This window comes from Myxocyprinus asiaticus, chromosome 35, assembly GCF_019703515.2.
Source record: "Myxocyprinus asiaticus isolate MX2 ecotype Aquarium Trade chromosome 35, UBuf_Myxa_2, whole genome shotgun sequence".
Lineage (NCBI taxonomy): Eukaryota > Metazoa > Chordata > Actinopteri > Cypriniformes > Catostomidae > Myxocyprinus > Myxocyprinus asiaticus.
Window position 1 is genome coordinate 12,589,705 of NC_059378.1, and position 26,466 is coordinate 12,616,170.

Genomic DNA, 26,466 nt, shown 5'->3' on the forward strand with positions numbered 1-26,466 from the left:
ACTTTGATTTCAGTATCATCCACAAGCCAGGTGTTCAAAACAAAGTCCCAGATGCTTTGTCCCACAGCCCACTTCCAAATGATGACAACCCCATTGACATCCTACCAGACTATGCCATCATAGGAGGGATGGATCTCCGTAACCTCTACTCAGTCATGCTAACAGACAGAGTGCAGTTGAGACAAATGCAGAGTAATGACCCAGTGGTCACTGATCTTCTCCGTGACCTTTAAAGTAATGAAAAGGGAGACATGGTTGGAAAGTACGTCATTCAAGGTGGTCTGCTTTATTTCAAAGACTCTAAGATGACTTGTGGCCTGCATCCAATGAAGCAGCTCAAACTTTATGCCCCGACAGCCATTCGAGGTACTACCAATACCACCCTACAGCTGGCCATCTCTGCATCACGAAAACGTTGACCAGGCTGAAGCTCAGGTTCTTTTGGCCAAAAATGGCAGCAGATGTCAAAAGATAGATTGTTTTCTGCTCCATGTGTCAGATGACAAAGCTAAGCCAAAGAAAACCAGTAGTCCTGATGGTCCTAATCAAACCACAGAAACCTTGGGAATATACAGGAGTGTAGGCCCTCTGCCTCGTACACAGAATGGAAATGAGTACATACTCATCTTTGTTGACTATTTTTCGAAATGGGTCAAAGTAAATGCAGCAAGGACAACGACAGCACAGGCTGCAGAAAGTAAATTCCTCAGCAAGATCTTTGCCCGCCATGGCGACCAACTTACCTGATATGGAATTGAGGCACGCCATTTGTGAGCTACCTCTTTGAACATGTGGTGGCTGCCCTTGGTACGGAGCACAGGCTGACCACAGCGTATCATCCACAAACAAATGCCACGGAGAGATTGAACCATACCTTGAAAACTGCCATCCACGCATATGTTGGAGATAAACACTTCATGGGACAGATACATACCCCAGATCTGTTTCACTCTTCGTATTGCACCTCATGAGAGCACAGGCCTATCTCTGTTGATGATGTTATATGGACGTGAATTAGAGACCTCACTTGATTTAATCACACAACCAAGTGTTGATGGAATGGATGACCCCAATGTGCCTTACCCTGAGAGCTTGAGAGCTTCCTTGCAAGATGCTCATGAGCCATAAGTGTCATAAGTGGCATACAGTTTCTTATGCTGTGGATGACTTGGTCAGGGTCATCTGATGGTCAAATCAGATGCCTTAGCAAACTTCACAGCCAAGCTGGTTCCAGTATACTCAGGACCATACCGTGTCACAAAGAAACTGTCTGATGTTATTTACAGACTCTCAAAAGTAGACAATGGTGAAGATGCTGGCGTGTTTCATGTAGTAAATCTACAGCCATTTCACTCATGGGATACAGCCTTGTCCAAGAAAATTTTCCATGAAGATGACGATGAGCCACTATCACTGAATGGAGATGTAAGTTTTCAGACCGACACAGGAGAATCTGTAAATGCTGACCTTAGATTTAGTGAAGATTTCTCACATGAACTCTCAAATGAACACAAATTAAAACTTACCTGAACATTCACTTAAAATGGCACCTGACGGTACTGATGTTGTTGCAGACTCTGATTCCTGTGACATGATACCTGACACTGATTCTCATGAACCAGTCTCTGCTGACTCTGTCCAGGGTACTGACCTTTACGCACTTAGACCAAGATGGGTCCTTCAAATTACTTCTGACTGGACAGTCAATAGGTGGACTAACCCCTACCATACACAAAAGATTGACTTTAAATGAAGACAAATGACAGAGTATTGTTGGTGTTAATTGTTGATGTTTATTAACAAATGTTCAAGGGTTGTTTTTATTAAAAAAGATAAAATGGTATTCCATATTTGCATCACACAGTCATAGGTTTTGTTTTGTTAAACTATTGTACACTGAACTGACATGTATACCTTTACTGTTTGTGCAATATTTATTCCTCTACCCTAGTAGCTTTTCATCTGTAACGTGTATGAATGGTTGTTAAGTGTAGGCCTATTCCTTGGTTGTTTACGGCTGAAGTCAGCCTTTTTTTAGCAGGTAGACAGGTAGAATTTGGTACTGCATCTTTAAGAGCAGTGTGCTCTTTCAATTTCCATTGAGCGCTCATTCTACGTAGTGATCGCAAACTGTGTACACCGCATGTCTGTGGGGCAAGGATGCTTTTCATATTTCTGTTGCTCTTTTTTTATTATTATTATTTAGTAACGCTTTTGACAGTGGAGTGTTTGCTAACTGCAAATAAATGTCACTTGTGGAATGCCAGCCACGTTGTGAGTCTCTGACTAACTCTGCTGCAACTAACTGGGCGAGCTATCCCCATTAAAAGCATGTTACAAGTTCCTTAGATGATGTCCTTGGCTTTTTTGTGACTTCCTGGATGAGTCGTTGCTGTGCTCTTTTTGTAATTTTGAGAATTGTGTAAGGTCAGCCACTTCTGGGAAGGTTCACTATTGTTCCAAGTTTTCTCCATTTGGTGATAATGGCTCTCACTGTGGTTCTTTGGAGTCCCAGAGCCTTTGAAATAGCTTTGTATCACTTCCCAGACTGATGTATTTCAATCAACTTTTTCTGCTGGAAAAAGTTCTATTTATGTGTTGATTTGATTGAACAGGGCTGGCAGTAATCAGGCATTGGTGTTAAGTCCAGCTGAACCCCATTATATGAATGCAGTTTCATAGATTTTGGATTAAGTAACCAAGGGGGTAAATACTTTTTCTCGCAGGCCCAGTTGATATTGGATAACTTTTTTGCTTCAATAAATAACATTTATCATTTAAAAACTGTATTTTGTGTTTACTCAGACTGCCTTTGTTTTATGTTAGATTTTGTTTGAATTTTTGAAACAATTTAGTATTATATATATATATATATATAAAAGGAAGAAATCAAATACTTTTTCACAGCACTGTAAACAGTGCAAGTACCAGTCTGCTCTAATCTTTCTTTAAAGATAATTCAAATGATAACTTTGTGTTCTTTTAACTCTAGAACATTGATGAAGATGGTGATGGTGATGATGAAACAGACGAAGTAATCCATCACCTGTTTCTTCTGTTACTGTAACACTCAGAATAAGCCAATTCTAGCATGTCAATGTATTGTAAAATAATTGATTAAAGGTGCAGTATGTAAGATTCAGAAACCCTTGTTATTAATGACACCTGTGGCCATTAAATGAACTGCAGCCAGCTACCTGTTGCTCGTGATCGCGCGCACACACTCCATAGGGACACGAGCATCGACCAAAACAATGACGTAACGTACAAAGAGACTGAACGTGATTCACTGGCATCACGCTGACAGATGAGGCAGCATAATTAAAATTACACAGTTATGATTGTTTTAATACAAACTTTGAGACTGTATATTATATTTCACTCTCCAGTGCTGGAACAGGGCTAAAACAAAGTGTGGATATAGGTCTGACTATGCGAGACTGTAGTTGAAGCAATCACTTTTCTTTGCATGATACATTAACTGCATTTATACGATACGGCATTAGCTAGCTAGCCAGCTTCATCAATAGCTGTTAGCTAAATTTGGTATGATTTGGCTGTTTTATAAAATAGACTGTACATTATAAATATGTTGACACAATTCAGTATTGTTGTGATTCCATCACAACTGTCATTTTGATAAGTCGATGCGCTATTGTTTTATAATAATAAATTGTATATATTTTCTGTATAACCAAGTTACGTTACACTAATGAATGGAGCTTTTTGCATTATCTTGAACATTGTCTAGCATTCATTTCATGTATTATTGTAGTTTACCTTGTTGAATAATTACAGATTAACATTGACATTAACCTGACTTTTAGCATAAAGAGAAGATCGTTTAAATTATTTGAAAGTTACGAAGCAAGGTAGCTTGCAATTCGTCAGTGTTAGCAGGCAAGATCAAGTTAGCTAAAATGATGCAGATCAATCCTTATGGCAATATATTTCACGTGATTTGCAGTTATGTAAGCTTACCTGTCCAATAAGAAGAATGCCTATTCAGGGTCGGTTTTGATCCCCAACACTGAACGAATGTCCCTCCAGGAATCAAATGCCCTGCCGATGTACACTCTAGTTTTCGCTCGACCACGATCACGTTCCCGCTTAGCCAGACGGGATTCAGTAGATAATTTTTTTTTTTTTTTTTTGGCTTACTCTGAGTTTGTGTAGGAGTCGGTGTTGTGCTGGGAGCCGGACGTTTGCTGGATTCCATCTCTAAGATAACGTTACCTAGTGTTGCAGACTGTCTGTTGTCACTGTTGAATAGCAGAAGCACTGAGGCAAGGCTCTCGGGAGCGCGCATAAAGGTCACATCCTTTGGATTTTCCTGGCAAAAGCGACCTGCTCCGTTCGCATGAAAATCAGTCTACAGGCTATAATAGGCAACCTAGGAAGTCCAGGAAGGGCTCATTTTTTAAGTTGCGTTACAAGCCGTTCACACATTGGGAAAAAAAAGCCATATTACATGAAAAATTATACATATTGCACCTTTAAGTGTAGCATTTATTATACAACACAAAATTCTGTCATGTTTCATAACAAAGTCGTGATTTGCAGAAGGTTCTTTGAAATGGGGCTGTACTGTATTGTGTGTGTGTGTGTGTGTGTGTGTGTGTGTGTGTGTTACTATTATAATTGTTGTTGTTTTCCAGAATGACTTGTGTAACCTGAAGTTTTACCAAGGTCGCAAGAAATCTGTCCCAGATGGTATTCCATTGCACTCACACTATAGTTAAACCACACAAACTGTTTAATCACTTTTACTGTTCCTTCACGGTGTAACTGTCTTTCCCGAAACCTATTCAAACAGGCGAGTCTAAAGACATATCTCTTCCGTGAGCACTTGACTCACAATAATGAATGCACTTTTTCAACACACTTTCTCAACTCTTTCTAAAAAAAAATACATTCTTAAAAAATTGCTCTATTGTCACACTATGACTCACTTTAATCTCTGTTCTAGTCTGTACTTTTCTGAGCAATTTTTTTCAAACTTGCTTTAAATTGCACCACTTCTCATGTAACTGCCCCCTTGGGATGACTTTGTTTTTGTATTCCTAATTCAAAAAGCACTTATAAAAGGCACTGGATAAAAGCATCTGCTATATTTATTTATTGGATGTAAGTTTTAAGTTTCACTTTAATATATTTATTTTATCTGTGCAGGTATATTATTCATGAATTTCACAAGAAATGGAACAGTGATTATGACAGGCTGGAAAGAGTTCACTCCTACATTCAGTGGTTAGATCCTGTTAAAATGCAGCTCTTGTTTAATCTTTTTAACTATTTTATAAATGTGTTTAATAAAATTTCAATGACCATTATTCCTAAACTAACTATTTCAAAACTATGTTGCAGGTTGTTTCCATTACAAGAGCCAGGAATGAATTGGGGTGCACATGTGCTCACAAAAAAGGAAATAAAGGTCCGTTTAAAACATGTGGTTAGATGATTAGTAGAACGTTGTATTTTTTTAGACTATTATTAACAACAAGGTTTTATAATTTATGAAGAAATTGTCTGACAAAATGTATCATAATTACAAGGAATTATTAGTCTAGTTTCAGAAGGTAACCAGAGGATATTTAAATTCAAAGTAATCCATTGTTTTATCAGCATTTCCGTGAAGATGTAAATGCAAAGAAACTGTTGGTGAAATCATACATGCTCATGTTGGATTTCTACGGCATACAGTTGGTCAGTGAATGTACAGGAGAAGTGAGACATGCTGATAACTGGGAAGATCGCTTTAGGAACCTGAACAAGTTCATATTTTCATGTTTTTCCTGTTTGTTGAGTTTTGCAATCATTTTGGTATTTCTCATGGTCAAAGACTCTTTCTTTGATTTTGCAGAAATACACACAACAACCTTCGCATCACACGCATCCTGAAGTGTTTGGGGACTTTGGGATTCCAGCACTACCAAGCCCCGCTGGTCAAGTTCTTCCTCAAAGAAACTCTTGTTGAGGGAAACCTTGAAAGAGTGAAACAAAGTGTACTGGATTACATTGTGTTTGCTGTATTGGACAAGCCAAAGAGGAGGGAGTTGATTAGATTTGCCTTTAAGCATTTTGAGCCAAAAGACGAGTTTGTGTGGGGTCCCATGAAGATTCTGTTAGGTGATGTGAATAAACATGGTGAAAGTGAAACCTTCAGGGATACTACAAAGGATGAATGTATGCTATCTGAGAAAAGTTTTAATCGCAAAAGCAAATTAGATGGAGAATCCAATGGAAAGCAGGTATTTTCTAAGCATTCAGCCTGTAGCTTGTCCACCAGTAACACTGCAAAACATGAGCTGGAAACTCCAGAAAGTGAAAATAAGGAGTCCAATAAGAGCAAACAGGAAGTAATCCAAGTAGATAATCCTAGTGGAGAGATGGAAAGTGTAACTAGCGAACAAAATGGTAAACCAAATAGGAATGAAACTAGTGTTGAAGTGTGCCTGTAATAGGAAAACTAACACAAGTAAATGCAAGCCTGAGTTCACACTTTTGTTTCTCTGCTCTGAATTATTTTAAATTTTACAGAAAAGATATTTGAATGCCCTTCATGGTTTTAAGTTGAAGCTGAATTAAAGTTGAATGTCACAAACTTTAAGATGAAGTATGAGATTTTGAACATTTGTTATTTTGGTTTTTTTTTCTTGCTTGCTTGCTTGGAAGATTGATGAAATGAAATTAGAAGCAGTATTATAAAATTACATTTGTCTGCCTTAAGCAAATAAATGTAGTCTCTCCACTGACAAAATGGCATTGATAAAAGTCTGACAGGTTCACAAAGAAATGAAGGAGAGTGATGGTGAAGTTGTGGTGGTGAAGCAACATTGCAAAATGAAAACTAACACTAATAAATTATTTAAGGGTTATTTTCTTTGTTTCTCTAATATACTTAATTATTTTGAAATAGCATAGCATACATTGGATGCCTTTATATCTCAAGTTGAAATGACAGGCTTATTTAACAGATTGATGACTAAAGACTAAAGTTCTTAAAAATTACAATACAATACTGGACAAGTGGATGCAACATATGATTCTGTAGAAGTATATAATGATAATGCTGTGTTTGTTTATTGTAGTTTCTATTGTTGAAGCAATTAAATATTCTCTCCACTGAAGAATGGTGTCATTACTGGTGAAAACAAGAACAGAGCCTGCTATAAACCATGATGAACATCTTGTGAATCGTAACACAAATAAAGGATGTCAAATAATGTAAAATAAACATGTTGCAATCCTTACTCTTGTGCCTCAAAACAGCCCCTATCTTTATACAGCTTTAAAGGTGCACTCAGTAACTTTTGCCTTTGTGTCATCTTGGATTTACACTGACACCTAGCGGCTTGGATACAGCATCATTTATAATCAATAGTTTTCAGTTACAGCTGCCATTGTAGAAATGTATTATTCACAGTTAGCATGATTACTTTAATCAATGAATGAAAGTGTCTAATAACAGGACAGTTACTGAGATTAAGCGAGCAGTTTTCGTCTGGTCATGTGATTCTAAAATGGCAGCCCCATGTGCGGACCCTCTCTGTGTAGAATAAAACAGCTTTTATAAGGTTACTGATATGACTTTTGAGTCTTCATTTTAATGAAAGTGGTCATGATTTTATACACATATTGCAAAATTACAATTAATATCTTTAGGAGTTAAACTTTTTTAACAAGGAAAAAAAATACTGAGTGCACGTTTAAGCATTTGTTCTTAGTCACCTGAACTGTTATCCCTACAGCAGATGGTATGAGGCTCAGATCTCTAATATACCTAGCAAACACAATTAAGCATTTCTCAAAGTCTGCGGTGGCCATTTTTAATATTTTTATTTTAGTATGTGTGTTCATTTAAAATGAACTATTTACTAAATACATAATGTGTAATTTATGATGTGTAGACCAACAACCAAATGCAAGAGAGCTTCACAAAGAGAAGCAGTGTGGTGCGCACACTGGGCTGTGTGCACACTCTTCAAACAGTTAACACAGCTGTCTTGCAGCTCTCAAAAAAATTAATAAAAATTAATAATAAAAATAAAAATCGTGAAAACTTTTCATAATAATAATACAAATGCCCTAAATGTGTTGCTTGTCATAAAAGTCACAAAACAAGCAACATGCTAGCAAAAATACATTTGAGTTTTGTACACTGTGTACATGTAAGGTCCAGTTGGGGGAATAGTTCTCAGACACCATTTTCTGTAATTGTACAATAATTTCCCACAATTCTGCTCAGCTGTTTCTATCTCTGCAGGAAATTAAAAAATAGACCAACAAGCCTGAGCATTTTTATGTTATATACAGCATACATATAATAAATATAATAAAACATACACATATAATAAAACATATAATAAAACTTTTGATAAACAGCCAAAGGTTTGATCTTTGTGTCCGCAAGAGTAGATAACATGCTTATTCCAGAATCTAATGATTGTAATAATACATGCGAGGGAAAACAAAACAGATTAAAAAAAAAAATATCTTTAAAATCCATATAGGATTTTAAATTATGCCATTAGGATTTTAACTTTGTTTTTACCAAACATTAAAGGAATAGTTCACCCAAAAATGAAAATTCTCATCATTTAGGCTACTCACCCTCATGCCATCTAAGATGTGTATGTCTTTATTTATTCTGCCAAACACAAATAAATATTTTTAGAAGAATATCTCAGCTCTGTAGGTCCATACAATGCAATTGAATGGGTACCAAAAGTACATTTAAAGCACCAAAAACAAATAAAGGCAGCATAAAAGTAATCCATACATCTCCAGTGGTTAAATCTATATCTTCAGAAGCGATATGATAGGTGTGGGTGAGAAAAAGATCCATATTTAAGTCCTTTTTTTTTTTTACTATAAATTCTCCTCCCTGCCCAGTAGGTGGTGATATGCACAAGAATGTGAATTGCCAAAAACAAAAAAAAGAAGAATGTGAAAGTCAGTGAAAGTGGAGATTGATAGTCTAATAATTCTTGAAAGATCAGTTTTATACAATAACTTTGTATTTGTTTCTAACTCTAGAATGATGAGTCAGTCACCTGTTTGTTCTATTGCTTTAACACTAAGCCACTTACAGCATGTGTGTGCAAAATTACAATTCATGTCTTTAGGAGTTCAACTTTTTTAACAAGGAAAAAAATTACTGAGTGCACCTTTTAGCGTGTACAGTATGTTAGACTTATAATTTATGATAGCCTATAGCCTTACAGAAAACTCAGTAGTTTGAAGCTGTGTATTTTACATTTACGTGTGAAGAATTTGCTTTGCATTTCTATTCAAGTTTACGTAGCAACAAATGTTCTGTCCCAAAACCTCAGGTCAGAGAATACAGGCTACCAGGCTACTCTTCCCAACAGTAGATGGCGCGCGTTTCCTAATCTTTCTCTCGTGATCAGTCATTTCCGCAAACATGGTAGCTGGTAGTCATGGTTACGACAGGCTTTCGAGAGGAGCTTTGCTTTCGGGTGATAGTATGACAGCATATGAAAAGTGACGGCTTGTGACAATATAATGGTTTTGGTTGGGTGTGTTGGCTAAACTGCCTTTGTTAAATTGATCAGTCAGGCAATCAAAAATCACATGATAGGGTTTCCTTTCTGTCCATTCGAAATTACCAGCGGCGTTCATAAATGGCCTCTCATACACACGAAGAGTTTGAACTGAGCAAGAAACATGAAGATATGTAAGTCCTTCCAGTTTGTTTGATTTGGAAACTCAGAGTTGACAGGTGTAGAGAATACAACGGTAGCTTTCGATTATATTCACAAAACTGCACACTTTTAGACAAAAACGAAGTAAAATATAAAGAATCAATAAACCTGAGAGGACTCTAAGGAAAAATTAAGCTTTGTTTTTATATTTATACCTCATACAGTACAGTTGAAGTCAGAAGTTTACATACACGTAGGTTGAAGTCATTAAAACTCATTTTTTAACCACTCCACAGATTTATTATTAGCAAACTATAGTTTTGGCAAGTTGTTTAGGACATCTACTTTGTGCATGACTCGAGTAATTTTCCCAACAATTGTTTACAGACAGATTGTTTCACTTTTAATTGACTATATCACAATTCCTGTGGGTCAGTTTACATACACTAAGTTAACTGTGCGTTTAAGCAGCTTGGAAAATTCCAGAAAATTATGTCAAGCCTTTAGGCAGTTAGCCAGTTAGCTTCTGATAGGAGGTGTATTGAATTGGAGATGTACCTGTGGATGTATTTTAAGACCTACCTTCAAACTTAGTGCCTCTTTGCTTGACATCATGGGAAAATCAAAAGAAATCATACAAGACCTCAGAAAGAAAATTGTGGACCTCCACAAGTCTGGTTCATCTTTGGGAGCAATTTGCAAACACCTGAAGGTACCACATTCATCTGTAGAAACAATAGTACGCAAGTATAAACACCATGGGACCATGCAGCCATCATACTGCTCACGAAGGAGATGCATTCTGTCTCCTAGAGATGAACATAGTTTGGTGCAAAAAGTGCAAATCAATCCCAGAACAAAAGCAAAGGACCTTTTGAAGATGCTGAAGGAAACAGGTAGACAAGTATCTATATCAACAGTAAAACGAGCCCTATATTGACATAACCTGAAAGGCTGCTCAGCAAGGAAGAAGCTACTGCTCCAAAACTGCCATAAAAAGCCAGACTACAGTTTGCAAGTGCACATGGGGACAAAGATCTTACTTTTCGGAGAAATGTCCTCTGGTTTAATTAAACAAAAATTGAACTGTTTGGCCATAATGACCATCGTTATGTATGGAGGAAAAGGCAATTAAAGGTAATGTTACCAAATACTAACGAAGTGTATGTAAACTTCTGACTCACTGGGAATGTGATGAAAGAAATAAAAGCTGAAATAAATAATTATCTCTACTATTATTCTGACATTTCACATTCTTAAAATAAAGTAGTTATCCTAACTGACCTAAGACAGGTTTTAATGTATTTGGGTAGAAGAGTATTAATGTATTTGGCTAAGGTGTATGTAAACTTCTGACTTCAACTGTATGTACATAGTTTTGTTTGCATTAATATGAATTGTACCTTTGTCAATATGAACTGTAAGTTTCATAACAGATTCAATAATAATTATATTGAAGTGTTAAAAATAATAAACTTAAAAGGCCTCTCTTAGCCTCACAGTTGGAATTTTTATTATTAATTATTAAAATGAATTGAAATTAATCTAATTGTACTCATGTAGACTGGGAAAAAGAGCATTGCTGCTGCAGCAGATGGAAGCACATTATGTACAGCAGAAAGCTAAGAAAGAACAGCAGTCTCTGATGTCTCAAGCTGCGAAGGAGAGGAATGCCCAGATCCTTAAGGTAGACTTAATTGTATTTCAAACTAGACGCCTCACTGCCTTTAAAATCTATTAACATGTCAAGATTTATTTTCAAGTAATTTTCAGTAATATCAATCATGGTGTAAAATATATCAAGATATGCACTTATTATTTTAAATGTATTCATATTTATGTGTGTACATGTCTTTTGTAGGATTTACAGGTTGTTGAAAAAAGTCTTCAAACAAGACAGCTTCTTCATCCAGATATAATTAACCTTGAGGTATTGAACCTTAGCTTACGTCCTTAGTTTCTGTCAGGTAAAATAAAATTGTTGCCTACTGTTTCATTTTTAACAAGCAAATATTTTAACTCCTAAGTAGGAAAATGTTTAAATGGTGCCATCAGCATTTTGCCCCGAACAGCTGTGTGCTCTTCAGGGCCATCATAATGAATCTCAAGAGTAGTTTTAAAATAAATATATTTATGCTGCTCAGTTGAAATGCAGGTGGCAGCATTAAGATTTTTCTTTTTTTTTATAACCTACTCAGAGAATCTGAATCAGAATCAAATGCAGAACTAAATATTTATCATTGAACTGCTCCTTTAACTGTGGTGATCTTTTGTGGTCCTACCATAGACACGTTACTGGGCCTCAGTTGAACGGAAACTGCCAGAATGGGAGGAATATTTGCTTGGGAAAGGACAGGCACCGGCAAGTGAGACTGGGAGATCATTTAAACAACCGAGACTGAAAACTAGGCAACAAGATCTCTCACCTGCTCAAGGCAGGGGTAAGCCCCCTCGACCCAAACCTAGATCAGCTGTCTGATATACACTGGCAGCCAAAAGTTTGGAATAATGTACAGATTTTGCTGTTTTGGAAGGAAATTGGTACTTTAATTCACCAAAGTAGCATTCAGCTGATCGCAAAGTATAGTCAGGACATTACTGATGTAAAAAACAGTACCATCACTGTTTGAAAAAAGTCATTTTTTATCAAGAGAGGCCCCATTTCCAGCAGCCATCACTCCAACACCTTATCTTTGAGTAATCGTGCTAAATTGCTAATTTGGTATTAGAAAATCACTTGCCATTATATCAAACACTGCTGAAAGCAATTTGATTGTTAAATTAAGCTTAACATTGTCTTTGTGTTTGTTTTTGAGATGCCACAGTATGCAATAGACTGGGATGTCTTGAGGTGAGTATTAGGTCAAAAATGGCAAAAAAGAAACCGCTTTCTCTAAAAACTCATCAGTAAATCATTGTTTTGATGAATGAAGGTTATACAATGCTTTCATACAAAGGTGTACAATACAGTCTTCAAAGACAAAGGACAACTGGCTCTAACAAGGACAGAAAGAGATGTGGAAGGCCAGATGTACAACTAAACAAGAGGATAAGTACATCATAGTCTCTAGTTTGAGAAATAGATGCCTCACATATCCTCATCTGACAGCTTCATTGAATTCTACCTGCTCAACACAAGTTTCATGTACAACAGTAAAGAGAAGACTCAGGGGTGCAGGCCTTATGGGAAGAATTGCAAAGAAAAAGCCACTTTTGACACAGAAAAAGAAAAGGTTAGAGTGGGCAAAGAAACACAGACATTGGACAACAGATAATTGGAAAAGAGTGTTATGGATCTTAACCCCATTGAGCTTTTGTGGGATCAGCTAGACTGTAAGGTGCGTGAGAAGTGCCCGACAAGACAGCCACTTCTATGGCAAGTGCTACAGGAAGCATGGGGTGAAATGTCACCTAAGGATCTGGACAAACTGACAGCTAGAATGTCAAGGATCTGCAAAGCTGTCATTGCTGCACATGAAGGATTTTTTTGATGAGAACTCTTTGAAGAAGTTTAAGAAGTTCTGAATATTTTCTTTCAAATTGCAATAGAAATTGTTCACGTTATTAATGTCCTGACTATACATTGTGATCAGTTGTATGCCACTTTGGTGAATAAAAGTACCAATTTATTTCCATAAGAGCAAAATATGTACATTATTCCAAACTTTTGGCCACCAGTGTATGTAACTTACCTTGCCTTGAAAGGAATACTCACTCTACATTCAACAAATGTATTAGCTTGCCTTTTATGTCATTTACATATACATTTTATAATAAATTCTGGAATATATAAACGATAATAAATTAGAATAAAATATAAACATAAAGAATGTATGCAAACACTTTATATACAGAATGGATGCATATTGTAATTATTGAGGATTTTTTTATTTATTTTTTACAATTAAGTGAATATCCACATGGGGGCAGTACTGACTATACTTTCTGTAATAGTACCACAATCCTGTCTTCTGTGCATGGAAAGAACAATAAAATAAATGAATGAACCGCAAGACATAAAACTATAAATCCTTTACCTGTTATTATTTTTTTTTATGCATTACCTATCATTATTGTTGTTATTTTTATGCCATTCCAAATATTTTTACTATATTATTATTGGCATTAGGTATGGTAGTTATTAAATAGTTTTATTAAAGTAAAAAAAAAAATGCTTGTCCATATAATTTGTACCATATTAAACATTTTCAAGAAAAATATTTTCCACAAACAAGTTACAATTCATCATCTTATTTGCAAACTCCCCCATTTCCCTACTTAGACAACAAAAGCTGCATTAGGCATTGGTGAGCTTTTTGATCATACAGTCCATTAAACTAATTTATTTAGTGTAGAGAATCAACAACATTGTCACTATGGCCATCGAGAATATTTTCAGATGTCCATCTTAGACAAAAAAAACAAGTCTTCTTTGAAAGGAGTGCTGCGCTGTCCCAAGACACACATTTGCAAATCCATGTGGAGAGCTTTTGAATGTTGCCCTAAACCCCATACTCTCCTACCTGAACCCTCAGCAGCAATGAGGTCAGGACTGCCATTACACAAAGCCTCTCTGAGCACTTCGACTGTCCACACGATAATTGCCATTTTATTGTCTCTTTATTGAAGGGTTAGCCACTTAAGGTTAAATTGAGTGTTAAAGGGATATTCCAGGTTCAATACAAGTTAAGCTCAGTCGACAGCATTTTTGGCATAATGTTGATTATCACAAAAATTAATGTTGACTTGCCCCTCCTTTTCTTTAAAAAACAAATGAAAAAATCTGGGTTGCAGTGAGGCACTTACAATGGAAGTGAATAGGGGCCAATCTGTAAATGTGAAAATACTCACTATTTTAAAAGTATAGCCACAAGACAAACAATATTGGTGTTAACTTGATTTTAGTGTGATAAAATCACTTACTAACCTTTTCTGTGTAAAGGTATACCCAATTTTACAACTCTGTGCCATGACTATGTTGTCAACAAACCCTAAAACCCTAAAATGACTGTAAAAATTACAAATTAAACAAATTTACAGCTCAAATAATACATGTTTTAAATGAAGAATTAAAGTGTGCTTTTTTTTAATTATACGCTTCACATTTCTGCCTTTAAACCCTCCAAAAATTTGCCCCATTCACTTCCATTGTATGCGCCTCACTGTAACCTCGATTTCTTTTAAAAATTTTTTTTTATAAAGAAAAGGACGGAGTCGAAATTGTTTTTTTTGTGGTAATCACTTAACTTTACATATTATCTTCCCATTTCCAATATCATGTTTTCCACAGTTTTTAACATCTTCAATGGCTTACATCCTCCCTATATTACTATACTGTTTTCCTTTAGGTCAAAATGCACTCTCTCGATCTCATCTGTTACAGATGCCTAAAGTGCATTTATTACATTATAGGATATACTTTTATCTACACTCCATGTTTTCTATCATTCTTTCCCGGTCTTGTCTTTCGGCCTCTATGTGAAGGCCAAACCTGACCTATCCTAATTGGATGATCAAACCAGTACAGGGTGACACGGAGTGGCGGCTTGACAAACGCGATCATCTGGATGGTCAGGGTTGAAGTGGTAGTGGTTGGCAGCTGCCCTTCCTCCTCAGCTGGGACTCCTGGCCCTGAGGTCAGGGCACCAGTTGAGGGTTCCAAATGGGGGTTGTGGAGGGGTGGAGAATTCTGGGTGTGGGTGGAGGGCAAGACAGCAAATTATCTAAAAGAGTTTTGAAGAGCACGATCTGGACGCTTTCCAAATGACTAGCTCTGCATTACGTATTCTAATGGAGAAAGCCCTGAGGTGAATTGGCTACAGACTCCATTGCCAACTGAGGCTGTCAGAGCCCAGGCCAAGGCCAAATGTTGTAGCTGAGCTCTGAGCTTCAGATACCTGGCCATCAGCCAGATCTCCACAGCTTAGATATAATACCTTGCATCTTTGAAAATGCAGTTGCACTTGCAACCATTGATTCAAGAAATCCTAAATATATTGCCGATAATTATATATTACATGAATCTTTCTATTGCAAAAATATTTGTTTTTATTTAATGGTATTTTCAAAATGGTGCACTCAGAAACATTATAAATATTATATTTTTCACCCTGCCAAATCAAGTTATGCTTCTATCAGAAACATACCACCCATTGCTCCCAAAAGAGCTTTTCACAACTAAAGATCTCACATACCTTTTTAAATGTAGTGCACTTAAACACAAATAGCTTTCACTTGGGAGCCTGTTGGGAAATTCTCTCCATTCTTGAAACTATTATTCCAGCACTAGTGTGAATCATAAGAGGAGGACTGTTGTGTTTTTGTTCTGGCTAACTTATACTTAATTCTGTTATGGATTGATTTTGAGTTTCAGTATTGTTGTTTTGCTCCTTTCCTTATTAGAACCTGCTAATCCAAGTAGTCAAAACATCCACTCAATGATGACATTTGTGGTAACAGTGTGTGTGTGTAATTGAGCATAAGTAGGCTTGTGGAGGAACAGACTTTGGTTTTCCCTAACACTGTTATAACTTAATTTTATATGGATTGGACTGTCTTTTTAATCATAAATCAAACCTGTGCTGTGCGTAAAAATCGCCTACTTCGGGATCAGTCAGTGACATTCGCATTATATCAAATCCCCTGCATTGTAACTTGGTGTATTGAAGAGTGTAACAGCTTAACAGCAGGGTTTTTGGTCTGAGTTAATTAAGACGCATCCATTGGGAAACAGGGAGTGGAGATTGTCTCGAAAGGGCATCCTGGGTCAAAAGATTAGCACCGGACATCCCAGATTTACTGATCCTGCCAAACAATGAGACTGATTTCAGGTCAGTCCTCAATAGAGCCAATACAGCAGTTTCAACAGTTCTTTATTGGAGTTCTGCTGATTAGCCTAAAATTTCATCTTTGGGCCAGATATGGACTTATTTTCTAAAATAATACATAATTTGCATTCATATTTATGTATTGGGCCATTGAGATTTGATCAATGTGGAACAGATTGTTTTGAGGTCAGACCTTCATCTCTTTTAAAAAAGACACAGTGGGTAAAATGTTGGACGAGGGGACAGAAGGTCCCCTTCAGCTACATGGCCCGAAGCCCTCAAGACTGCTTCTGAATGGAGGTCATACCCGAGACTGACATTGATGTAATTCAGGCTCGGCTACCATGCGGCTGCCTTGAGACCTTAAAGCAATAAAGCTCCTTCTCAGAGCGTGCCCTTGACGAGCAGGTTGAAGGCAGAGAAGGGGGCACCGCTGCCTGCCACTCATGGACCCAGTGGGCGCTGCGTGGGTAATATCTGATCCCACGTTTAGGGATGTGAATAAATATAAAGCATATTTCATCTCTCTTGGAAACTGTGTTGAATGAATATTAATTTCTGTGAATGAACTCGATTGAACAACATATTGTCAGGTTGACCTCCATTATCATGATCATCTTTTACATAAATACGTGTGCAGAACACCATGCCGTCGCTTGAGTTCACCTTTTCAACAGCGTTCTGTAGGAACCGATCCAAAGAGCGCGCGCCTGACGCTCATTAACTTTCCCTTTGGCGCGCTACAATGCGCCTCACTAGAGCTTTGTGCCAAGAAGCAATGCTTCTCTTAACAAGTACTACAGCTAGCCCGTTCTTCTCCTACTGGGAGAGAAATTGCTTTCTAAAATGATGGAAGGAGGACGGTTTAATTAGAATTTCATTTGGGCTAAACTGAGAGAAACGATGTAGTTAACATTTGGTGGACTTAATTGGGGCCTTTTCTTCCTCACCCCCTTAAAAAATGCTGACGCTACCCCCGTTAATCTTCCATTTACTATCAATTGAGTTGACTAAACAAAAGTCTGGGTCTTCTTTTCTTCGTGTCTCAGCCGGGCTTTTGTCGCTTGTAAATGCCTCGATTTCGGCTGATCTCTGTCGTGTACATGCTCTCCGCTGTTGACAGTTCATTAATGCGCTCTTGTCCCTGTAATCCCTCTCGCCGCGTTACATGTGCATGCAGTAATGAGCTCCGTTGTCAATTAACATGTTTCTAGAAGCAAAGCTGGTTGCTCAGATGTTTGAGAGGTAAGTGCAGAAAAAAGGGCAACGAGACTGCCTTTAGGTTGTTTTCTTCACTGCAATCTTTTTTAGGCAACAGGCATGATAGGCAGCATTGCACAAAAGGGACTTTTTTTGTACCCCTCACTGGTATTTTCCCAGACCTCTTCACCAGAAATGTTTCACTCTGATCTTTTTCTTAATATGTTGTATTTTGTTTGATTATCAGTCCACCCTCACAGCAACAGCAATCGTTTGTCAAAGCATGCAAGTTGATTAACCGATATGTGAGTTAAATTAAAAAGCGGGGCGATATGGTCTCATTAGGGTACGAATTGGAGAGAAAAAAATATTTATATTTTTCAGCTGGGTAATGAGCCGTAATTTTCGTGACGGATGTTTGACTTGATATTTGATTCATTTAAGCGCCAATGCAAGAATTTTCTTATTTGTTAATTAAGATGTCAAGAGATTATATAAAATACGAGTTCACTAAATATAATTGTTCCCCACTTGTAAAAGGGCAAAAAGGTATATAGATTCTCGATAGAAATTATTGTAGAAATTATAATAGAAATGTTTTGCAACTTGTAGCGAACTTGCTTGTATGCACTGGAAATACATTAGCCGATAATTCATCCTCTTCACGTCCTCTGCTTTTTGATGCAGTCGACCAAACATTATTTTTACATTATTAAGAAAATATGTATTATTATTATTATTAATATTTTACTGGTGATTTTATAAAATGTTTAAACATACAGGGCTTTGGTCTCTTTAAACTTTAATTTATCATATTTCTTTTCTTGATCTGAAAATGTGACGTTACTCGGTAAATATGCATTAGGAAATCTGTAGCCTATATTAAATGAATGCAGTATATGGCAGGCTGTAACGCTCTCGAGACCTGGTTATCCCTCTTGAAACATATCATGATTACTTGTGTTATAAAATCACGCCTGTATTCCACAAGGGACGAGATTCGAATGCGGTTGAATGAAACAAAGACACTTCTGTTCAAACGCATTTTTAGAAGTCTTGTCTCCAAAGAGGTGAATAGGCCATTCAACTAGTAATATTAGTCTTCCTCATGGTCCCAAGACTTGGGCATAATTGCTAATTGGGCTGTAATTGGGAGACCGAGATTTGGGATCACGCGCTTGTCTCTCATCAGAATTTCTGTTAGCGTGTAAGGATAATATTGTTCCAGGATCCGTGCGCAGAATACATTATTGTTTATTAAAGCTGCGGTGATGAGGAGACGTGGGAGAAGTGTAGTCAATTTTCCACCTTCTGATGAACACGACTTGATGCGCTGACGCTTCCCCTGAGGCTCTTTAGCTGATTAACGTAATAGGTTTTCAAGAGTCCATGTTTTATCTGATAATTTGAGCCATTAAACGGAAGTCAAGTGTACGGTCACAGAGTCGTGTATCGAATGAGTGAAACCACAGGCTTTGAAGTCCACCAGAAATGTCATTATGAGCTTTAACTGTGGACTGAAAGACTTTATGCTGTATATCAATAGCTATTTGTTTGCAGCTTTTTCGTCACATTTATAATATGCGATCGATACATGGGTTGTGTTGAGATAATTTTTTTTGAAACTGTGAAATCACAGTAGGCTATCTTATGAGGTTTATTTGGCTAATTTACTGTGACTAATTATATTTTCAAAATGTTCGCAATTTTGTTTCAATCGCATTCATTTTTGTTTATGAAGGCAAATGTTATGTCTACGTAAATCTTGACTGACAGGGTTTTCCATTTATAATTCCTTTAAAAAAATAAATAAAAAAAAAAAACAACAACTTTTGAATGGGGAAAAAAGCCGATTTTTTTTTTAAATGCCTTAAAAGGAAATCCATGCATAGTTCCTAAATCATTAAAATATGGGAAACTCAACGAAGAAACCATTTCGAATACATTTTAAGCAATTAAGCTTCACGTGAAATAAGCAGACACATTTTAAATAAAGATCACACATTTGAAAGTGAATTTTTCTTCGCATTAAAAAGATCCGACATTATTGTAGTATTTACGATTTTATTTTAGCAGATGCACTTTACTGCGTCAACAATCGTCAACAAATTTACAAATTTATCAAACATTTTTATTTACACATAGATTGCATTTATTAATGAAATGCCTTTGTTCCATCTTGACTACAAATAATTGCTTGATAGCCCCGTATGGCAGTGGTTTCATTAAATAATATTTTATTTTAGTTTATGTACAATTCCTCGATGATGTTATTTCTCCCATCCGGTTCATCTTCGTTAATGTCGTTGGAAGATGTTAAAGCGCCACAGTCCAAGTTCAGTCAAAGGCTGTCCACGTCTTAGATTTTGTGTCCTCTGGAAGAATCGTTTCCGGCAGATAAACAACTGGCATTATCGTGCAATTTCCGAATGTGCTTTTTCAAGTCAAAGTTCCGACAGAAGCCTTTCCCGCAGGTTCCACAGGTGAAGGGCTTCTTGTCGTTGTGCGTGTGCATGTGGAACGTGAGATTATAGATCTGATGGAAGGCTTTGCTACAGATTGAGCATTTGTACTGCTTCTCTCCACTGTGCGTCAGTTTGTGATTTTTGTAATTACCTGAAAAATAATCATACAAACGAATTAAGTAAATAAAAGCATTTTCAACTGCAAAAAGGGGTTGCAATAATTTTTTCTCCCTGGAGGTCAACAGTTCACAATTAAGTTGCATTTAACAAAAGAGTTTCATTTTCAAGCCTTCCTTAATCAGCATTTTGTGTGTTGAAGTCAAGAAGTTGTCCAACTTAGTTAATATCAAAGCCAAAACAGCCGAGATCTGTCGGCGTACAAAGGAGTGAAAGGTCTGTGGCTTGACCCATATGAAATGTTAAAATCTTGTAAGGGTAAGTAGTTACCAGACTGACAAGTCGTGTTTACATTGATCTCATTTAAACTTATGTAAGGCCCTGCTCCTCCTCCAACAACAAAACATATCGAATCGTTATTCAATACATTTCGATGTGTTTTTTATTCATTTTATATGAGAAAATTTGTTATTTAATCTTGAATGCTTACCTTTTTGATGAAAGCCCTTTCCACAAAATTCACAGATGAATGGTTTGTAGCCCGCATGAATTCGTATATGTGTGTTTAAAGTCGAGCTTCTGTTGAAAGCTTTTCCACACTGGTTACATTTATGAGGTTTTTCCTGTAAACGCAGTCATAAATCTGGGTCACACATGAGATCTCGTTAAATCAGATAAATATTTAGGCTATGCATGTTATTAAAAAGTGCATTTACTTACCTGTGTGTGAATTATTTTGTGTCTACACAATGTGCTGGCCTGCCGGAAACCTTTCCCACATACTTTACACAAGAACGGCCTTGCGCCTGTGTGTACTGGCATGTGACGCGTGAGGTTATAGTGCGCATTGAAGACCTACAAAAGAAAACAAAATGGACTTGTTTAAAAATCAAAGGCTACCAGGTGTGTTTTAACATAATTATAATTTTTGCATGTACTCTAACATCCCTTTAAAACTGGCAAGTTCTGCAATTTACCTTTCCACAAACTTCACACGTGAAGTTCTTGGGCTTCCCGTCAGAAGAACAGTTACTCGTCTTGCTATGCGCTTTCTTTTCAGTCAAACTGTGATTCTCCCGCACAATCTGGTCCAGCTGTCCAGGCAGATGCTCTTTATGTGGGTACTGGGGTGTGGGGAATTTCTCGGGTGAAACGCAGGCAAGTTTCGCATTCTCCAGCAAGATGAGCTTCTGGTGTACGCTTATGGCTTGTGTTTGAGAGTTTGCAATTGCTGAGGAAAATAAATGTCCACTCAGTAGCTCGGACTGATGATAAGCAGAGTCCAGGTAATTGAGATAACACAATGATCCGTTGGTAGGCATGGCCAGCGCTTGGTGGATTACCTGGGGTTTGATAACCCGGCTTCCCGGCAATACAGAGTGTTTGATGCCTGAATCCATTTTGCTGCAGACGCCACAATTGGCTTTACACGTCGCCGCTGAAGTGCATAGTGCTCCCCTGAAATTAACTTTCCAAAACTCAGAATAGTTCATCAAAGCCTTGGCCTGCAGGTCGTAGCTGAACGGCTGTATTGGGATCATGCAGGGAATAGGGGTGCACAAGCCGACCGTCTTCTTCCCTTCGGATCCCTCAAGTCCTCTGCGTTCTTCCGTGGCGCCTTTCGGTTCCGAAGTCTTGGACATGATTCTGTCGATGGAAAAGGCCAGGGACTTGGGTGCCGCCGTGGCCCCGCTCCTGTCGTCTAGTCTCGGGCAGGACATCACTGCTTCCAGAGGGAGAGAACTCGCCATCGATACCGAACTTGTTGTGAGCATCGACCAGCCGCCCCGTCCTCTCCTGTTGAATTCCAGAGAAGCCAGGACACGCACCAGTTTAATAAGCACCTTGCTTTTACAATGTCATCCATTTGCATTCAAATGGCCATCCCCAGAACAATAGCATCCAGGGGTACCCGATTAATGCTCATTAACTAGTACACACAAAATTAACAGGACATTACAGAGCTCGTTAAGCAGAGAATAAGACAAAACCCCTCCCAGAGTCGATTCCTATTCAGCACTTGCGAAAATCATACAGTGAACTTACGCCAGAGAATCGATGTTGTAGTTTACCTTTACTCCAAAGCGCACAGCAGATGTATTCAAAGATAACTGCGTGACTGCACTGTCACATTTTACTCGCAGACGTCCTCATCAACGCGAGTTTACTGTCTGGAGCGCTTAGCTGACATCACCTGCTCTTGCTCTTATCAGGGTGACAAGGAAACGCCATCACCAGAACTGTCCCCTTTCTTACTGCTTATTTATACACGGCCACGGGGGTGGTATGCATGACAGATACTACAGATTATTATTTAAGTTTCTTGTCCCAAATCGTCTGTTACACATCCACAGCACAGTTCACATTCATGATCCGTGAAGTGCAGATGGTGTGTATTAAAAGAATACTTCCAGTAATCCAGATCTCATTATTGACATTATTGTCGCGACTTTTATTTTATTATTACTAGTTTTCAATAATAATAATAAAAAAATAAAAATAAAAAAAAATAAATAGTCCTAATGTTTATCATGGTAAAACGCACCCGGGTCCAAATAAATAGCCTATTGTTTTTAGATGTTTAAAATGACCACATTTTTAAAGCATTATCATTTTTATTTTCACCTTTCATAAATTCAGAGGTTGTTTTATTTTATTTTTTATTTATTTATTTATTTATTTTGACATTTTGGGATTTTTCTATTCAGTTTCACAGAAAATGTGTTGCTCACAGGTTGGTTTAATGAGATGGATTTGGGAACCGTCCGGCTAGTTTCAATTTTCACTGCAAGTTGCTAATCCTTGTCGCTGAAATTGCTTTTCTATGCTGGTTTACAGTATACGTACTATTTGTACAATTGAGAAGGTCCCATTTCCACCTGTTTAGAGAGCAGAACCTCCCTCGGATCCTATTAAACGTCTTTCCTCCTTCACCCATTCAGGGGAACCAATTTTCCAGATTCAGAGTTCAGCCCCGAAAGAAGCAGCTCTTTCACTTTTAGCTACTAAAGCACTGCGTGGAACCTGGTTTTGTGTTTCTCTGAAATAAAGGGAAGGATTAAAGGAGGGAAGAAAAGACTTAGCCTGGCCAGAGGTATACCACAAAATGAAAAACAAAAAAAGCCCCTTTTAAAGCTGTATAAAAAGTTTGCTGGAATCCAGAGTTTTGTGTGCTTGCTACAATGACCAGTAGCCCTCTCGTCTTTTTTAAAGAGAGCCAGCTTGAATTCATTTGTTTGCAGACGATTTCACCTGAGACTCACAACAGATTATTACAAAAAAAAAGCCCGAAAAGAAGCGTTTCAAGTTCAAACACAGTGATTATATTTACTGTGAGAAGAATATGGTTGATGTTTCTCACAAAGCGTCGCCTGGAGATATTGAGTTAACATTATGATTACATTTTGTATTTTTTTTATTTTTTATTTAACGTAACACGATTGCATATAAAGTACATTTTCTCTCTTTAAAAGTGTCAATACAAAACATTAATTTACATCGCGTTTTTCTTATGGGATGTTTTATGAATCGTTCCTCAGACATTTTTGGAATAATTTTAATATTTTAAAGTTCGCAGATACATTTCTCAGTTGTTTATTTGTCTCTGTAATTGTGGTGCGGTTATTTCAGTGTTCACTCTTTACTGTCATCACGAATTTATGTGGGAGATATAAAATCAGCAAAAGTGTGTTGGGAATCCCGTACGCACACCTGCAGCAGCATAAAGAGGGCTTTAAACGGGTTCCACTAATTCTAATCATATGTAAATGATCTAACTCTAATTTGAGTTTATTCAGGCACAATTACCGGCTTGTCCACACAATAAACATTGATCCTATTGCTGTAACTTCGCTCTCAATCCGCTAACACGTTCTAAAATGAGCTCAAATTCCCATTTAAGGCACTCGCTCCTCTTCAGAAAGCAGGAGGCAATAAACGGAGCCCAATTTACATTACATCACATTACAATTGTTTGTGTATTATGGGACGCTTATTTTTGTTTTGGAACTTCATCGACATAAAAACGCAATTCCTATTAATATTCGAGCCTAATGAATAAGTGAAGTGTAAAACAAAATATGTATTATTATTATTATTATTATTATTATTATTATTATTATTATTATTATTATACAGTTTTAAACATTTTACTGTAAATGTTTTTTTTTTTTTTTTTTTTTTTTTTTTTTTTTTTTACACAGTTTTTAAACATTTCAGGTTTTTACATCTTCAAATGAGCACGTCATAATAAGTCCGGAAAACCAATAGCCTACATTTATATGTATAATGTAATAGCTTACATTAATAGCATAAATATGCTCTTATTATTCTATGCTTTTATCACTCCAACAGGCCCAAGGCCCATCATCTCCAACATGCTGCCGATTGCACTTGTAAAGGCACAAGTTTTAAACTCGACCAGCCTCCCAGCATTGATCTCTTATAAGTGATCACAGTGAGACTCGTCCTCGACTATAGGTGGAAGTGGAACCCCGTATGTCATAGAGTGGGCAGGCTGAACAGCCAAGCTGCATAAATAAATGTGAGCTGCACATTGAGCCATATTCCTTTCGTGACTAATGGCTGCTTTTGTATACTTGATGTGGACTTTCTTGTTTGCTAAATTTGTCACTTAGTGAACATCAGTCACATTTTACATTATAGCATCCATGTTACAATGCTATTACATAAGTAACTAATTTGTACTTACTGTGTAATTACTCTGTGAAACCGCTTGTATTTACACTCTGTTATTGCTGTTTTTATTAATTAGTTTGGCATGTAATATGTGTAACATGGCAACCCATTCTCATGTGGACACTATAATGTAAAGTTACCCTGTCATATATAAATATTTAGATTTTCAATGGTCAATCTACATATTCAATATGTAATTAGTGAATGCTCATCCCCAGCAGGGCTACTTTTCTGTGTCCACTTTGTGTAAATAAATTAAACCCTGATGTGTAGCTAATAGATGAGTTAATTTTTACAACAGCATCAACAGCTTGTAGTCAGGTTATCAGGTTACAATATGACAAGAACTGAAAAGCATGTGTCCAACACCACTGTGTTTTGCTTACCTGTGAATTTAGCAGCTTTTAAATTCCATGTGCAAATTGAGGTACTGAGGATCACATGAGGAAGAAAGTGATATAACACTTTAAGAATTGCAGGACAAGAGATATCTAGAGATGGAGCAAAACAGCACACCTTCAGAGACACATTCTGCCACACTTCGATCCAAGGATCCCACCCTTAGGTGCATTTAGGGACAGATTTAATAAATAGTTTCCAGTCCATCTGTACTCAGAACAGTCAGAGCGTCATGTTGAAACAGATTTAACTGTATTTGTGCATGTATACCTAGGAGCGGCGAACTGTTGATTAGTTTGCCTTTAATTGTTAAATTTCCATTTGATTTTGAAAGTTTATAGACTAATTGCTTCACAATTCTTTGAATGACATGTTAATTTTTGACATTAATTGTAAAATAAGTAGGTAAAAGTAACACTGTAACAACAAATAGAACAATAAAATCTGTAAAAGTATGTACATGTTAACCATATACAGAGGTTCTAATATAGCCACCGTGGATGCAAAATGAGTTGTGAAACACTGTCCTGTTTTGAATTCTCTTGAAACGACATTAAAGGAATATTCCGGTTTCAATACAAGATAAACTCAGCTGACAGCATTTGTGGCATAATTTTGATTACCACAAAAAATAATTTCGACTCGTCCCTCCTTTTCATTAAAAAAAGCAAAGATCGAGGTGAAGCACTTACAATGGAAGTGAATGGGGCCCATTTTTGGAGGGTTTAAAGGAAGAAATGTGAAGCTTATAATCTTTTGAAAGCACTTAAATTAACTGAAATAACAATAATTCTTCTGTTAAAACTCATGTATTATTTAAGCATAAAAAAAATTTAATTGGTATTTTACGGTTGTTTAAGGGTTTACAGCGTTATGTCGTCATGGCAACAAAATTGTAAAATTGGATATAACTTTTCACAGAAAATTTTGTCACACTAAAATCATCTTGCTGACGAGTCGACTGTCAGCACTGCTGTTATTGCCATTGAGAAAGAGATCCTTATGGATTTACAAACACGAGATGTTCTGCATGATCGTGTGATTGCTTAATTTGTTAAACAGGAAAGGAGGACTGATTTTCACTTCAAGCAA

General features: G+C 37.0%; 3 protein-coding genes across 7 annotated transcripts; 2 read left to right on the forward strand and 1 right to left on the reverse strand.

The window, feature by feature from the left end:
* Positions 1-251: 251 nt before the first annotated feature.
* LOC127425854 (opioid growth factor receptor-like protein 1) lies at positions 252-7,174 on the forward strand. Its single transcript, XM_051672149.1, has 8 exons — positions 252-366; positions 500-657; positions 1,177-1,425; positions 2,993-3,063; positions 5,173-5,250; positions 5,368-5,434; positions 5,626-5,774; positions 5,864-7,174. Exons 1-8 carry the CDS (start codon positions 252-254, stop codon positions 6,459-6,461), a joined length of 1,485 nt encoding a protein of 494 aa, XP_051528109.1. The 3' UTR covers positions 6,462-7,174.
* A 2,265-nt stretch (positions 7,175-9,439) lies between these two features.
* Positions 9,440-25,860, forward strand: c35h3orf14 (chromosome 35 C3orf14 homolog). 2 transcript variants are annotated; one of them, XM_051672755.1, is made up of 6 exons: positions 9,440-9,700; positions 11,232-11,355; positions 11,530-11,598; positions 11,956-12,109; positions 12,485-12,519; positions 12,626-13,836. In XM_051672755.1, exons 1-6 carry the CDS (start codon positions 9,648-9,650, stop codon positions 12,707-12,709), a joined length of 519 nt encoding a protein of 172 aa, XP_051528715.1. In that variant the 5' UTR covers positions 9,440-9,647; the 3' UTR covers positions 12,710-13,836. The 2 variants fall into 2 exon arrangements, with proteins under 2 accessions (XP_051528715.1, XP_051528716.1); XM_051672756.1 differs by lacking the exons at positions 12,485-12,519; positions 12,626-13,836 and adding an exon at positions 24,631-25,860.
* Positions 19,781-22,493, reverse strand: LOC127426148 (fez family zinc finger protein 2-like). 4 transcript variants are annotated; one of them, XM_051672728.1, is made up of 5 exons: positions 22,350-22,493; positions 21,255-22,074; positions 20,998-21,132; positions 20,768-20,900; positions 19,781-20,311 (listed from the first exon to the last, which is right to left on the reverse strand). In XM_051672728.1, exons 2-5 carry the CDS (start codon positions 22,050-22,052, stop codon positions 20,055-20,057), a joined length of 1,323 nt encoding a protein of 440 aa, XP_051528688.1. In that variant the 5' UTR covers positions 22,053-22,074; positions 22,350-22,493; the 3' UTR covers positions 19,781-20,054. The 4 variants fall into 4 exon arrangements, with proteins under 4 accessions (XP_051528688.1, XP_051528687.1, XP_051528686.1 ...); XM_051672727.1 differs by having other exon boundaries at positions 22,324-22,493; XM_051672726.1 differs by having other exon boundaries at positions 21,255-22,207; positions 22,324-22,493.
* Positions 25,861-26,466: the final 606 nt, after the last annotated feature.